At 38.2% G+C, this 14,339-nt stretch overlaps 1 protein-coding gene across 1 annotated transcript in view; it reads left to right on the top strand.

Annotated features, from left to right (window-relative positions):
- The first annotated feature begins 562 nt into the window (after positions 1-562).
- Positions 563-14,339, top strand: part of LOC138014457 (eukaryotic translation initiation factor 3 subunit B-like) — a 28,233-nt gene continuing 14,456 nt past the window's right edge. The window contains exons 1-9 of the mRNA XM_068861528.1: positions 563-743; positions 2,507-2,702; positions 3,046-3,165; positions 4,593-4,650; positions 6,609-6,737; positions 8,927-9,084; positions 11,318-11,366; positions 13,718-13,800; positions 14,097-14,163. Coding sequence (XP_068717629.1) covers positions 572-743; positions 2,507-2,702; positions 3,046-3,165; positions 4,593-4,650; positions 6,609-6,737; positions 8,927-9,084; positions 11,318-11,366; positions 13,718-13,800; positions 14,097-14,163 — 1,032 coding nt within the window. The 5' untranslated portion in view covers positions 563-571. The remainder of the gene's footprint in view (positions 744-2,506; positions 2,703-3,045; positions 3,166-4,592; positions 4,651-6,608; positions 6,738-8,926; positions 9,085-11,317; positions 11,367-13,717; positions 13,801-14,096; positions 14,164-14,339) is intronic.

The following is a 14,339-nucleotide window of genomic DNA, read 5'->3' as shown; positions in this document are numbered from 1 at the left end:
AAAAGAAATGGACAAAAGTGAAAAACGCACGTGTAGCGCGTGCAAGGCTATTGTTTTTGTCCACTAAATATGCATCGTTCTCGTTGCCGTCGCCGTTGTAGTTGCTAAAGTTCCCTATCGTTTGAAGGACGAGGCGTATAACAATACACTACATTCATAGGCAAATCAAATCAGTGGCCGGGTATTCACCGTATTCTCAAGTTCAGCTAAGATGTTTTTTAAATTTACCAACCGGAGCTGGGGCTCGTTTCTCGAAAGTCCCAAAAACGTTTCGGGCCCGAAAAGGCATTTGTGAAACTGTCAACCGCTTGTTCTAGAGAGCCGATGTTTTGACATTTTTTTCAAGGGAACAAAAAGAAAAATTACTGTGAAGTTTGGCTACCTAAATCCTCTCCGTTCTTGAGATCCAGAGGGAATTGTGGCTCCCGAAAATGGCCCGTAAAATTTGGGGACCTTCGAGAAACGGGCCCCTGATTACATCTGTTCGATTTTCGCGCTTCTGTTCACTCGTTCCAGTCTCTCATCTATTTACGTCACTGCGCACGTGCTATTTTTCGGAGCGCTCGCGGCCATGATCGGGAACATGGCGGACGAAAAGGAATTGGATGAAAAGGCGGCTAATAGCGATTCAGAAGAAGAAGATGACGAAGAGGAAGAAATGGCCAATGGAAGAAACGATGTCGGAGGCGACGAGTCGGAGTTTGATGATCCAGAGGGCTTTGTAGACGATATTACGGACGAAGGTAAAATCTTGAATACAATTGGTGAACACTCTAGTTGTATTTAGCAAATCGGTACGGTAATCTTGGAGCATTTTTGTCCGTTTTCTCGGCGTTTGATTCATTTTTAAAGTAAGGGCGTAACAAACAATTCTTTGCTTAACAAATGTTTTTTTTGTCTCGCTATCCTCTATGCTTAGCTACCGCGTGGATCACAAAATTGGTTAACGTAGCCTTTAATTAATTACAACATTTGAACTTCTCATTTTACTCTGAAAATTCAGGGGTAATTCAGCTTTTTTGCTAGGTGGATTGAGATATTAGGATGCGTTTGCATGATCCCTTGAGGTGTAATTCGAGACGATATCGATCATAACTTAATTTTATTTACATTTTCTCAAGTTCTTCGTTTAAGTACACGTACATATGTGAACATTTACACCGGTAGTTTTACATGTGAACATTTTCGAATTCTCCGGTACTTGTAGTCTTGGCTTTTTTTAAATTACTATAACTCTGAAAGCTTTAAGTGGGTAATTTTCTCCGCATTGCTTTTTCATTCACAATACTATAAAAAGGATGTGTTCTTTAAAGGAATATTATTATTTGTCATTATGTTATCAGTGTCGAGCAATTTTTTTGGAAATTTGGTTAAAATATTTAAAGTTTTCAACACGTTTTGTGATACATACATAGCAGACTTGAAAGTGGTGTAATTATTATACTATTACAAATACTAGTAGAAATCATGGATTAGTATAGTGCATTTGATGTCTAGTAAAATAACTTTATTTATTGTACTGATTGCCCAGAAATATTCAGGGAAAGTGGACTTGTGGGGTGCTTTCAGGCAGTACACAGAGAGAACTTGAATCTCTGTGAAAAGCAGCTGAGTTGACAAATCACAACTCGTTTGCCACACGGGGGTGAATCGCAGAGTCTGTTTTGTACAAACCACACCACTATAAGGCTTTCTGATGCTCTGATAACAATGGTCATATTTGCAAGTGATACTTGGAATAAATCAACACAACTTCACTTACCTTTGGGAAAACGGGGAAGAAAATGCTCAAACAACTAACATGCGGAACTCCAAAGCACATGGAAATATGGGCGATTTTTTTCTGCCTTGATTTGGGTATTCGGGCATTGTGATACAAACCCGATGTCTAGGCATGACAGATTCACAATCTCATCAGGTAGAGGTGGTGTGTGCCCATTGGCTAGCCAGTCCAAGATGGCATCCAAACACTGAAAATTGCATGGCATCACAATCTATATCCATGAAACATGTTCAAGACATTTGAAAAACAACACTGATTACAATGCATCCTCCTTTGTTGGAACGCAGTTAGGATTTCTAGTATAATTAAATTCCAGAGTTTCCATTTTTTTTGTTATAGTAGGTAAAACTTAAAGTCTCTTTGAAGTGGAACAAGCTTACACTCAGCAAAATTATACAACAAATAACTTCCTTCATCAGTTATTTATGGCTGGGGCTATATCGTTTCAGTTTTCCTGTTTGTGAAGAATCTGAGGTGAACAATGTCTTCAAAAAAATCTTTTCAGGGTTTGCACATTTAATCACAGATTGTTGTTCTTCCTAAGACAGGATAGTTTGGCTGCTAAATGGCTCATACAAAAACTGTTCAATTTTTTTTTAACGGCAGACAGCCAGAGAAGCACAAAGAGGCTAGTTATTTTAAGTACAATGTGGTGTTTTCCGACTCATCAGGATATTCTCAGTCTTGTTTTACTGTAGATTAATCCAGATGAATCTTTTTTAGAGCTTTTGGGAGATATCTTGCAAGAAAAGCCAGTGGAAGTCGGGGGAACAGACTGTATAATTGTGGTTGATAATGTGCCTGTCATCCCACCAGACCGACTGGAAAAGCTAAAAAATGTTATCCGCAAGGTTTTTTCCAAGTTTGGGAAGATTATCACTGAGCACTATCCACAGGATGAGAATTTACATACTAAAGGGTGAGTCAGTAAAGTAGTGCATTCCCTAAAATGTTACTTTATCTTCTACGTTTCAAGCCTTGATACATGTATGAACACTGCAGTGCTTGTTTTAGAACCTGTGGAAAAGCCCTAGAAACTCTACACTTGTTGCATACCATAACCTTTTAAATCCTCGCTCGAGAAGATGGTTTCACAAGTGTGGCCTTTACAACTGCATCGGTCAATCTTTTAATGGTTCAGCTAGTAAAACACTGACAATTTTTTTAAATAAAAGTTACACTTGTGAAATAAACTTTAAGCAAAAGATTAGACATTTTTCCCCAGATTATTTAAAGAGAGAAAATTTTTTACAACTTTTTAGCTATATCTTCCTGGAATTTTCCAATGCAAAAGATGCGGCACAAGCAGTCAAAACTGCCAATGGCTACAAGTTAGACAAGCACCATATATTTGCTGTCAATCACTTTGAGGATTTTGACAGGTCAGTTATGTTCAACAATATTATTTGGTAAAGATGAAGTGAATGTTGATGGATAATCCCCGAGAAGTCATTGGGGTCATTTAACAATACATTACCCTCCTTAGACCAACATTTTGGTTGATGACACAGTGACAGCACACTTGCACTTTAAAAAAAATTAATAGAAATTGGCTGTAGCTCACTTAACCACTGGGCCACAACTGGCCCAGTGGTTAGAACTCTTGCCTTGAGATCAGGAGATCCCAGGTTCGAGACTCATTCTGACCACTCGTTGAATTTGTTCCTGGTTGTCCCTAGTTCAACTTCTCGGCTGCACTTGTAAATAGTCATCTGGTTTGCCTCCAGCCAGTTGGGATTATTAACAGTTGTAGTTGTGTTCTGTCGTTGCATTCGTGTTTCATTGGCCCTGAAAAGCCCCAATGGGGAGCGGCCAATTAAGTATGTATTGTATTATTGTAGAAGAAGTGGGCTTCAGCACAGACGAATATGCTGTAGGGCAAAATTTCAGGTTTATACCCAGGGTTTCCACTCGCCTTGAAAAGTCAGGGAAATCTGAAAATGTTTCAAAGTCAGGGAATTGTCAGGGAATTTTGAAAAGGGTCGGGGAATTAAAAAAAACAGTTCAAAAGTCAGGGAAATTTTATTTCGCATCTGGATATAAAACCACTCAGATTTTCTTTGCTATCTATGTGCTTTGTATAAATAATATTGGTCTTTCTTGTCCTCAGATTACTAGGAAATCCTAAAAGATTATATCGGGGAAAAGTCAGGGAATTTTGCTTTAATGGTAGAGTGGGAACCCATGCTTTATTACAATTTACATACAAATCTTACATTTTCAGAGTTTTCAAACCACTGCTGTTATAACTAGAAGTATCGATTTTGCCTTTTTCTTTCACTTTCCAACAATTTGAAACACATGCGTTCATAACTGCCAGGATCATACAATAAGCGCCACAAGTGTTAAGACACTTTTTCCTGTTAAGGAATCTTGGACAACCTCCACCCCCTAAATCTTTTCCTCTAACCCCCTCTCCCCCTAACAAGGTTGTTTTCAAATCGCCAACACTTCCTTTTTCTGTGACCAACATTGAAGGAGGGAGGTAGGGGAGAGGGGAAAGTACGAGTGGAAAATGTGATGTTAAAGTGATTTTTGTCTAACTGTGGTCTTTCCAGTTCAGTGTCTCGACTACTTTTGTTGCTTATTGTAACTTCACTTGAAGGGTATCGTGTTAGTGTATTGTAACCATGCTACATGTATCACCTTTGCTAAGTCCTGCGGAAGGTTGCAAATTAAAAAAGAAATTTAATAACCAGAAAATTAAATTTGCAATAACCATAATAAAAATAATAATCACAAGCTAAGAATCATGAAATTAAAGTCTCATGGCAAGAATGAAAAGAATTATCCAACTTTTTCCTTATAGATTAGCAAGTCTAACAAAGGATTGGGAAGCACCTACCAAACAGCCATATGTTGAACAGGCAAGTTCTATTACTGCCATAGCTATTATTTTTCTTAAGTGTGCATGCGGTCTTCATTTGAAGAGACAAAAATGTGGTGCTGCAAATGATGAAGTTCTCCTTTTGCCAGTTCTGCTTCTGAATTCATTTGTTGACAACTGGGAGAGGACAAATTATTCTGATGCTTTTAAATTGCCATTACCAATATTCATTGCAAGTAGAGGGTAGTCGCTGTGAAAAGCCAAAAGGGAGGGGTGGGTGAAAACCCAGACAAAGAACTGAAAGCCACCTGTTACAGTGAAACCCGGTTGTTCGTTTGCATACCACTTTGCGATGTTTTCACGCAATGTTGTGACTGTTTCTTATTGGCACTTTGCTCTGAGCAAGTCAAAGGTTAAAATTTTGCAACTTGCACACAGTTGAAGTCCAATGGGATGCCTCAAACTGTAATTACATTGTGAACCTTCTCCATAGTCGTTTTGGTATTGATAACTTTAATATTTTAGAAGGCCCTTCAAATTGATTCGAAATGATTAAATTTCTTTGAAGAATGTTCATGTGGGGAATCTAGTATTGGCAAACTGAGTTTTCGCGGAAAACCAGTTGTGCTTCATGCCAAGAAATGTGGTGTTGAATTGATATTTCAACCCCCTTACACTGCTGAATTAAATTCTTGTGAGTTTTGCGGGTTGATGAAGGCGTATTTGAGACAACACGAACAGTTTTCAATTGACTTCACAGAACTTGTGATAATTCAAGGTTTGCAAACAATCACACTGGCGATACATTGTGGATTTTTTAAAAAATAATTTCTTTTTTCACAGCCTTGTGAATCCTACCAAATGTAGAGTTATTATGCTGTAAATTTATATTGTGAAAAATAGAGTTCAAGGGTTTTTTTGAATGAGTGAGCGGTGAAGGTAAACACCGGGCAGCAAGTTGAAATTTGAACTTGCAACTTCCTCGGAGCAAACTGCCATTCAAAACACCAACGTAGCATCACAAAATTCTTCGTTTTCACGTAACGTCATCAAAATTAATAAATGAGGAATTATCAATCCTTTTGAAATTTTAGTTTAGTTTGTTGTTAGAACTGCTGGATACTTATCTTTTTACAATTTCTCAGTTTGATCGGGTTTTTAGTCTTGTGATAAAGCAAGGTTAAATTCCGAAGCGTGCCACGATATTGCAATTGCGGCCAAGGCCAAAAATGCTGTCATGTAGGTTACAAGAGTGACTTATCTGCGGAGATTTTGCAATCTGAACAGTCCTTGTATGAGAATAAGTACTCATGAATATAGATGTTTGTGAGCCCTCAGAAGACAACCCGATGACATACATTTTTGTTAACTTCCAGCTGCCATACTTGTGCCCCTCACAGGGACACAAACATGATGTCTCCATACAAAGCCTTATAAATATGAGTAAAACATTTCTTCGAATATCTCATGGACTGAACATCGCACAGACCTAAACCTTTGGGAGACTGTTTGAATATTCATCATCTTTTATCCCTTTGATTCTTGAGTTTACTTGTTAAATGGTTTTGAAGATGGTGTGACAGTGAAAACCAGCAATTGCAAAGTGGCACGCAAATGAACAACCGGTTTCATTGTAAAACGCTCTGCTTAACTACACAGTAAGAAGCTGACTGCTGACTGTTTCTAAGGAAAGAACCTTAGCGGCCAAAGCCACTGACTTCTAAGGGACATGCACAATGCAGCACTAACCGCTATTGCTGTGGTAACCTTGGGATAAAGCACTAACACCAGTGTTAACAATGCTTGCTCCTTGTTCATCAATAAGTTAAAGTGCATTTATCCACATTTTATTTGAAAAATACTAAACAGGTTTACCAAAGGCAGTGATATTATTTGCAGAGTATTTGCCTCAGAGGGAGCTTCAGGGACCCTGTGTAACCCTTCCTTTTGTATGGCCCTCAATTAAGGGAAGTTCATGTATGCTATTCATCTTTTTAGGAAAACTTGAGGTCATGGCTTTTAGATCAAGATTGTAATGACCAGTACTCTGTGATTCATGGTGGAGGAGACAAAGTTGCAATAATGTGGAACACTATCCAAGAATCAATACTTTGTAAAGAAAGAATGGTGAGATCAAGCTCTGATTATTTGTGGTGTGGAATTGAATAATAATAATAATAATCATAATAATAATAATAATAATAATAATAATGAAGCTGGAGAGGAGTCTTGGAGATGGCTCAGGAATAGATTCTTAAAAAAGGAGACAGAAGGTTTCACTCGTGCTTCTCAGGAACAAGCTTTAAAAACAAACTTGATCAAGTACAGCATAGATAAGACCTCAGAGACACCACTGTGTTGATTGTGTGGAGATGCCACTGAAACAGTACGATACATTGTCAGTGAATGCAAGAAGCTTGCCCCGAGAGAGCATAGGAAGCGCCACGACAAGATGGCCCTGCGTGTACACTGGGAGATGTGCAGAAAGTATGGGATAGAGTGTACTGACAAGTGGTATGACCATCAACCCTTGCCAACCGCAGAAAATGGAGAAGTGAGGATTACCTGAGACAAGACTATCTACACAGACAAAGTGCTGAAACATAATTGGCCAGATATTACTCTACTGCATAAAGACACACAGAAATGGACACTTATTGACATAGCTGTGCCAGCGGACCAGAACATGTATACCAAAACTGAAGAGGAGAAGGTTGAAAAGTACCAGGAACTAGCATTTGAAATCAGAGGATTCATGGAGCCTCGAAAGTCAAAGTAATACCTATCGTGACTGGTGCTCTTGGAAGCATGTCAAAAGGTGCAAAGACCTGGTTTGGCAAGCTAGATGTACCTGACTTCCTTGGAAGTGTACAATTATTGGCCATCCTTGGAACTGCTCACCTGTTGTGGCCTTGCGCACGCTATTGGTTGTCAAACGCTCGTTATCGACAATACCCGACTTTTAGCTGTTAATTTCTTTGCTACAAAGTATTAATCTAGAATACCGGTAATACGGAAAACAAACGCTTGTCTATTATGTCTGCTGTTTATTTTGATACTTGCCTTGAGTTGATTTTGCTTTGTTAGCACACAGCCAAGACAAAGTTGGTGGAATCGGAAAAATTTTCATCCGGCGCGTTACATTTTTACCCGAAACATCGCACTTTTAACATCGTTTCTATGGTTTGTATCATTTCAAACTTTCTATCGTTCGTTTGGTTGGCGGCATCTATCGTTTGAAAGGATGGAAAGAAAAGGTTTAAAGCGTTTTGAAGGTTTCAAAGGTTTCGAGCTTTTCAAAGTTTGTACGAAGGAAACCAAGTGTTTTACAAACCATTGAAACGATTCAAACGAAACGAATCAAACCATTTGAACGCTAAGCAAAACGAAAAATGTAATTTTGGTGTGATGGTTAAAAATTTAGTGCAAAAACTAGTAGTGTAACGCTAGTTCTACCACTATTACTCTAAAAGTACTCATTGTCTGTGGATGAATGTTTCCCAGGGTATTGTCCAACTAATGTGCACCTGAATTTTTAATGTTTTGGGCAATTTCTTGAGAGAAAGAAAATATTTACACAAACATCTCAATCGCGTCCACTGCTGTTGTTCTTGCTGATTTCAAGTGCGGGTTTTTTATTTTGTTGTTAATTGAAAACAGAAAGATATTTTGAAGCTTTCTTTTTACCAGCTAAATGCACATGAAATTTACTTTCCATTTCTGTTTTTAGATTATTACAGTAACGTTGTAATCTTAAAATCCAGCGCTTTATTTAGCGTTATGTATTTTGGAACGGCCTTGACCACCAATACCGTGCGCAAGGCCTTGTGGAAAGTGTTGTCTCTAAGCTACGGGGAGTTGCTGAGACACAATAAACATTACAGTAGAACACCCGACAACTGGAGAGAATCGAATAACATAATAATAGTAATAATAATAATGATAATAGTAATAATAATAATGATAATAATAATAATAATAATAATAATAATAATAATAATAATAATAATAATAATAATAATAAAAGTTACAAAAAAAGAAAAACATGTTCCTCATTAATGCCCATTTTGTTACATTCTTGTTCCATTTAAAATCTCTGGGCAATCTTGATGACCAACTCCTGTATCATGCAGGGAACCCAGAATAACCCCTTCCAGACTTGTTTTTCTTTTTTGTGGTCTCAGTGATTTGAATTGAATCCATTTACAGTCGACACTCCGTAACTTGAATTCTCGCTAACTTGAATCAAAATTGATTTCCCTTGGATTTCCATCATACATTCACAAGTTTGATGCGTTCTTTCCTGTCGTGTACAGAACTGGACTGAAACATATGTACGATGGTCTCCGAGAGGCACTTACTTATCTACCCTTCATCATCAAGGTATAGCTCTTTGGGGAGGAGAAGAATTCAAAAGGCTCATGAGGTTTAGCCATCCTGGTGTTCAGCTTATAGACTTTTCTCCTTGTGAAAGGTATGTTTCTCTCATCCCTTTAGTGGATACAAAAAAACAACCAGCTTGAGACTGTTCCCTATTTGCCCTTAGGTGACCTCTCACACGAAAAGGTTCCTTATGGTAAAACTTGTCGTTTTTCACGGATAGTTGTGCAAAGCTCTGCATAAGCCATGAGAATGACATGAGATGCCGTTTCAACGACTCTACTTCCCGTGTAAAATATAAGTCAGTCGTTTAAACGACTCAGGCTATCCCTGTAAAAAAACTCGCCACCCTCGAGGAAATGAAGGACTTAAAACAAGAACTATCTTTCAGTTTACTGTTAGCGACGCATTTCTTATCTTTATTCCTGTACAATGTTAGAAGTTATTTTTTTTGCGACTGCAAATGACATGTAAAGGCCTCCGCACACTAGCAGATTTTTTTTCGGCAGACGCCAAAAGTCTTCACTTGTCGCTAGTGTGAGGTGAATTCTGACAAGTCTTTGGCAAGATCGGACAATAATTCTTGGGTTTCTAAACAATATATATTTTTTAAAGTGCCAGGAAATATTTTTTATAAAATGGTTTAACAACGTAATGTTGGGACGAAAGTCTGCGATGTCTTCGATTGTTATATTTCAATAACCCATGCAACTCTTCATGGTGTGCCGTTCGCAATGTTCAATGCTTTTCAACCTTGTTTGTCGCCAAAACTTGCTCGGCCGTTTAGTTGTGCAGTTTTCTTCAGTCGTTCGGTCGTGCGATTTCATCCATGGTCCTTTGATAGTTCACGCCACCTGTGAGAATGACTTTCCTACCTGTTTTTAACCTGTCCACTTGCCGTGCATTTGGCTGTTTGCGTGGATACCTTAAGGAACGTTTTCGCGTGAGAGGTCACATAGGCTGCTGAGAACGTCCATCCTCTTTTTTGAAAAAACAAGTGCTTGTAGGGAGAGTGACATATCGAGGGAGTGGGTAGCTAGGAAGTGGCGGATATTTCTAAACCATGAAACAGCGAAACAGCGAAATGCAGCACCAAAACACCATGTATGACCCCACCATACATTGAATACTAACCGACAAAGGTTGGATTTGAGATTAAATATATTTTTAGGCGTAATTAGGCCTAAAATGTTGTTGCTCCTAATTCATGGAGTTTAAGATAAGGATTCAGGATTCTTTAAGACTGAGATTAGAAGCAATAATGTACCGTTTTAGGCCTAATTAGCCCGAAAACGATATTTAATCTTAAATCCAACCTTTTTCAGTTAGTATTCAATGTATGATGGGGTCATACATGGTGTTTTGGTGCTTTGCTTCGCTGTTTCGCTGTTTCGCTGTTTAGTAATCTCCGGAAGTGGCATTGGAATTATGGGGAGACGTGCGGATTTGATTATATTCATAATTATACATATTTGTGTGCTATAATTATTAAATTATTATTATCATTATTATTATTATTATTATTATTATTATTATTATTATTATTGTTATTAGGAGACTATAAGGTCTCCACTTGATCTCATATTCAGTGTTCCCGTTGTAGCAAAATTGGCATCATCTGATTGGTCTATTATACATTACATCCCCAAATGCTATTCTATGCACTGTCATTTGAATTTTCGAAGACAAACCACCTTTACCCTCTTGCAACTTTCTCTAAGTGTTCATGCAGTAGGGCACTTTTTTTACCTAAGTGTTGTCAGGTTCTAAAGTTGATGCAGGGAAATGACCCTATCTAATTAAACCTTTCCCTTCTAACAGTGTCACTTGTACAAGTCATGTAGATTATGCTCTAACACCACAGAGTTCGAAGTTGCGACTAATACTTAATTTTTCCCTAAATATGTGACAAAATATCTGGATAAGTCCTAAATCCTTCGACATTTGACTTAGAACTAGAAGAAGAAGATATTGCGTCTTTTTAACTCAACGCACTAAAAAATATAAAAACTGTAAAAATAAGACCTAAAAGTCTTGAAATTGGATGTCAAAATTTTGTGTGCATCTAATTTGGGTCTATCCTGGACATAAACTTTGGCAAAATTGCAACTGGATTAACTGGATTAAGGTGAAAGCATTAAATTGGTGCCGCAGATCTTGAAAAAGGTTTTACTAAAAATGTGTATTCATTGACAAGTTGCTCTATGCACCCGGCCCAAAAGATCACAAGCCGCTTTCAGATAATTGCATTGTACATAGGGCCAAAGACTGTACATTGTACTTACTGTATGCAGCAAGCTCAATACCATCTTTGCATTTTGCTGCAGGTATTTGGTAACTTTTAGTCCCTTAGCGGATAATCCTGATGATCCACAGGTAATTATTTAATTATTCAATCCTTTACATCATTGTAAATAAATTACATGTATAAATAGACCTTTCCAAAAAATCCTGCATGTTCACCAAATCAAACCATCCACGCAGAAGTGGCAGGATGGAATTTTGAATTACATGTGCCGAAATGCATAGGGGCCTATGTGTACCTTGAAACATCCTTGAAACATCCACTCCCAAATCTTTCTTACAGTGGTAAATGTAATGTTTAAAAGAAGAAGAGGAGCAGTGTTTTATCGGGTTTTATGAAATAGCCAGCATATAAAACGCATTCTGATTGGTCAAGACCGGTTCATTATATCCCCATAAAGCTCATCTGCACACGTCACACATTCATTATAGCACAACATACACTGTATGCATGCAAGCTACGTCTGCCATTCCACTGTTATGGCTGAAGATGTTCCTCACTTTATTCTCAACTTCAACTTTCTGAATTCTTATGAAAATGAAAGCAGCGAGTGATGTAAGCGATGAGAATTCTCAAAGGATAGAAAAAAGCAAAGGTTTCTCTGACCTCAGCGACCAACGCAGAAACCAAATTTAATCAGTCAATATCAAAAATACCATAATACTCTTTGTTTGTCCCTCCAAAATTTTGCATAAACATTGTTTTTATTTTCTTTCGGGACTTGTACTAGTCCCAAGAGAAACTGGAAACAATATTTATGCAAAATTTTGGAAAGACAAACAAAGAGTATTATGGTTTTTTTGATATTGGCGAATTTGGTTGATGTGAAGGCAAGAGCAATGAAAAGTTCAACCAACTCTGTTGTCAAAGTTTTGAAACAGGTAAAGGTAAAGTAACTTTATTTAACATCAGTAGTTCCTTCAGCTACAGGCTGGTATCAGTGGAAGCCGACGATGCGCCCTTTACCCCCCTGCCTCTGTCAGCGCTCTGTTTTACGGGTATTTAAAGCTATAGCTACACGGATCAGAGGAAAGTTGAAACAGATGTTTAAGTCACCGAGGATCGAACCAGGGACTTCTGGCTCTGAAAGCCGGGCAATAGCCAACTAAGCCACGACTTCTCCCAAAAGTACTAAGGCACACAGATATACTTATCATAGACCAATAGAAAGAAACACTTGAAATTTAAATGTGTTAATTTCATATGAAGAATCATTAGTACAAAGCAAATTATGATCTCTGTACAAGCTATATGAAAAGTCTTGATGTCAACAGTAAGCTTAACCATTGCACTTGTAAAAAAACTAGACCCTCCGTGAGGGTACACTGGGTTGCCTGTGGTACGTGCACCGTTCCGAACAATTTTTTTCAAGGTCATTAATTAAGAAGTCATACCAGAAGATGCCCTTTGGATCACAGGTCCTCACACGTTCGTACGACGAAACAGATCTGTCCTTGCGTAATATGTAGCTCTAACAGTGCACGATATTGTTTTGGTATTGTCTATCATTGTAGTTCCATGGTAGAAGTCTTGGGTAAATAGTCTGAGAAGACATGTGGTTACTAGCAAAGTACTGAACCCAGAAAGATTGAAGAAAATAAATGGGAAGTGAGAAACATTGGCTTCTGGGCTGACATGTTGATAAACTTCTTTTGACCACAAGTTTAAGCGTGCACGCTGAGCATCTGACAGCTTTGTAATGCCGAAGTTCACTGAAGTTAAGCCCTGTTCGGCGGGGTTAGTGTTTGGATGGGAGACCAAAACAATATACCCCTCATAAAACAGACGCATCGGACCGAAAATACTATTAACGCTAACAAATGTGAACTCTCCAGGACGGTCGATTGAGAATAGCATTCGCGTTACATGACTTTCGACGCCATTGCCAGTTAAGTTAATCGTTCTACTGTGTCCACCAGAGAAATCTACGCATTTCCCACTACCCTCTCTATGTGCAGAAGGCTCTATGCACAAAGCCACCACTTAGCAGGGGAGTGACAGGCAAGACTTTTACCGACACAAAAAATAACAAAAAAAACCCACGAAATGAAACCGAGATTCCGACTGGGTTTGGCAACCCAGTAATGATCTCACATGGTCGTCTAACACGGGTTTTAAAATAAGACAGAAACCTAGTGAAAAATATTTCAACATATCAAAAGGTGAGGCTAAATGATAAGCTTAAATTATTGTCCTAGAATAGAGTGCTCAGAAATTTCTACCCTTTCCTGAAGTGGAAACTCAACTTCATCATCTAAGATTTCTTCATCTTCTCTGTGGAACTTACCAATATCATTTGAACGTGCCTTGTCTTCTTGGTTTGTGGTCAGTTGTTTCAGAAACAAATTTTGTCCACCTTTCTAAATGCAAGGGTATCCTTTCATGACCAAAAGACTTGTCCATTACCTTCTTGTTTTTTTAGGCTATTGTTATTTGGGATATACGATCTGGGACCAAAAAGAGAGGATTTTTATGTGGAGACCAGTCTCAGTGGCCAGTGTTTAAGTAAGTTACATGAACAAGATAGGATGATTTTGATAGTTCAAACTCTAATTTGGAATGTTTAGGTCTCAAAGAGTAACCTTTGTGGGGAGGTAAAAGGTAGCCTACAAATGCAGACTGGCTGGGGAGATAAATGACTGCTGGAAATACGTCTGCGTTTGCAGGATAGGTAAAAGGAAACCATGTGGTCCTGGAACATTGTGACTTGGTTGAAATGTATCTTCTGTTATTTTCTTTACCACCAAATTAAAATTTTCATGTCCATCGCTTTGTCAAAGCTTGTTCATATTTATCCACAGGTGGAGTGCAGAGGGCAAGTATTTTGCCAGGCTAGGAGAGGACAGCATTAGCATATATGAAACACCTGTGAGTTTTCATTATGCCGACAGAGTTTGAATAAATTGATGTTATTGTCTGTTAGATTGAGTACATTGTATCCTGTAATTGTTGTTTAATTTATTGTAACGCACATTGAATGCTAGATACAGTAGCAGGGAAAAAGTAGAAACCTGTCTTCAGATGCTAATTTGTTGGCTATCTGC

The sequence above is a fragment of the Montipora capricornis genome, chromosome 8 (genome assembly GCF_036669925.1).
Source record: "Montipora capricornis isolate CH-2021 chromosome 8, ASM3666992v2, whole genome shotgun sequence".
Lineage (NCBI taxonomy): Eukaryota > Metazoa > Cnidaria > Anthozoa > Scleractinia > Acroporidae > Montipora > Montipora capricornis.
This window is presented reverse-complemented; position numbering and strand designations above follow the sequence as displayed.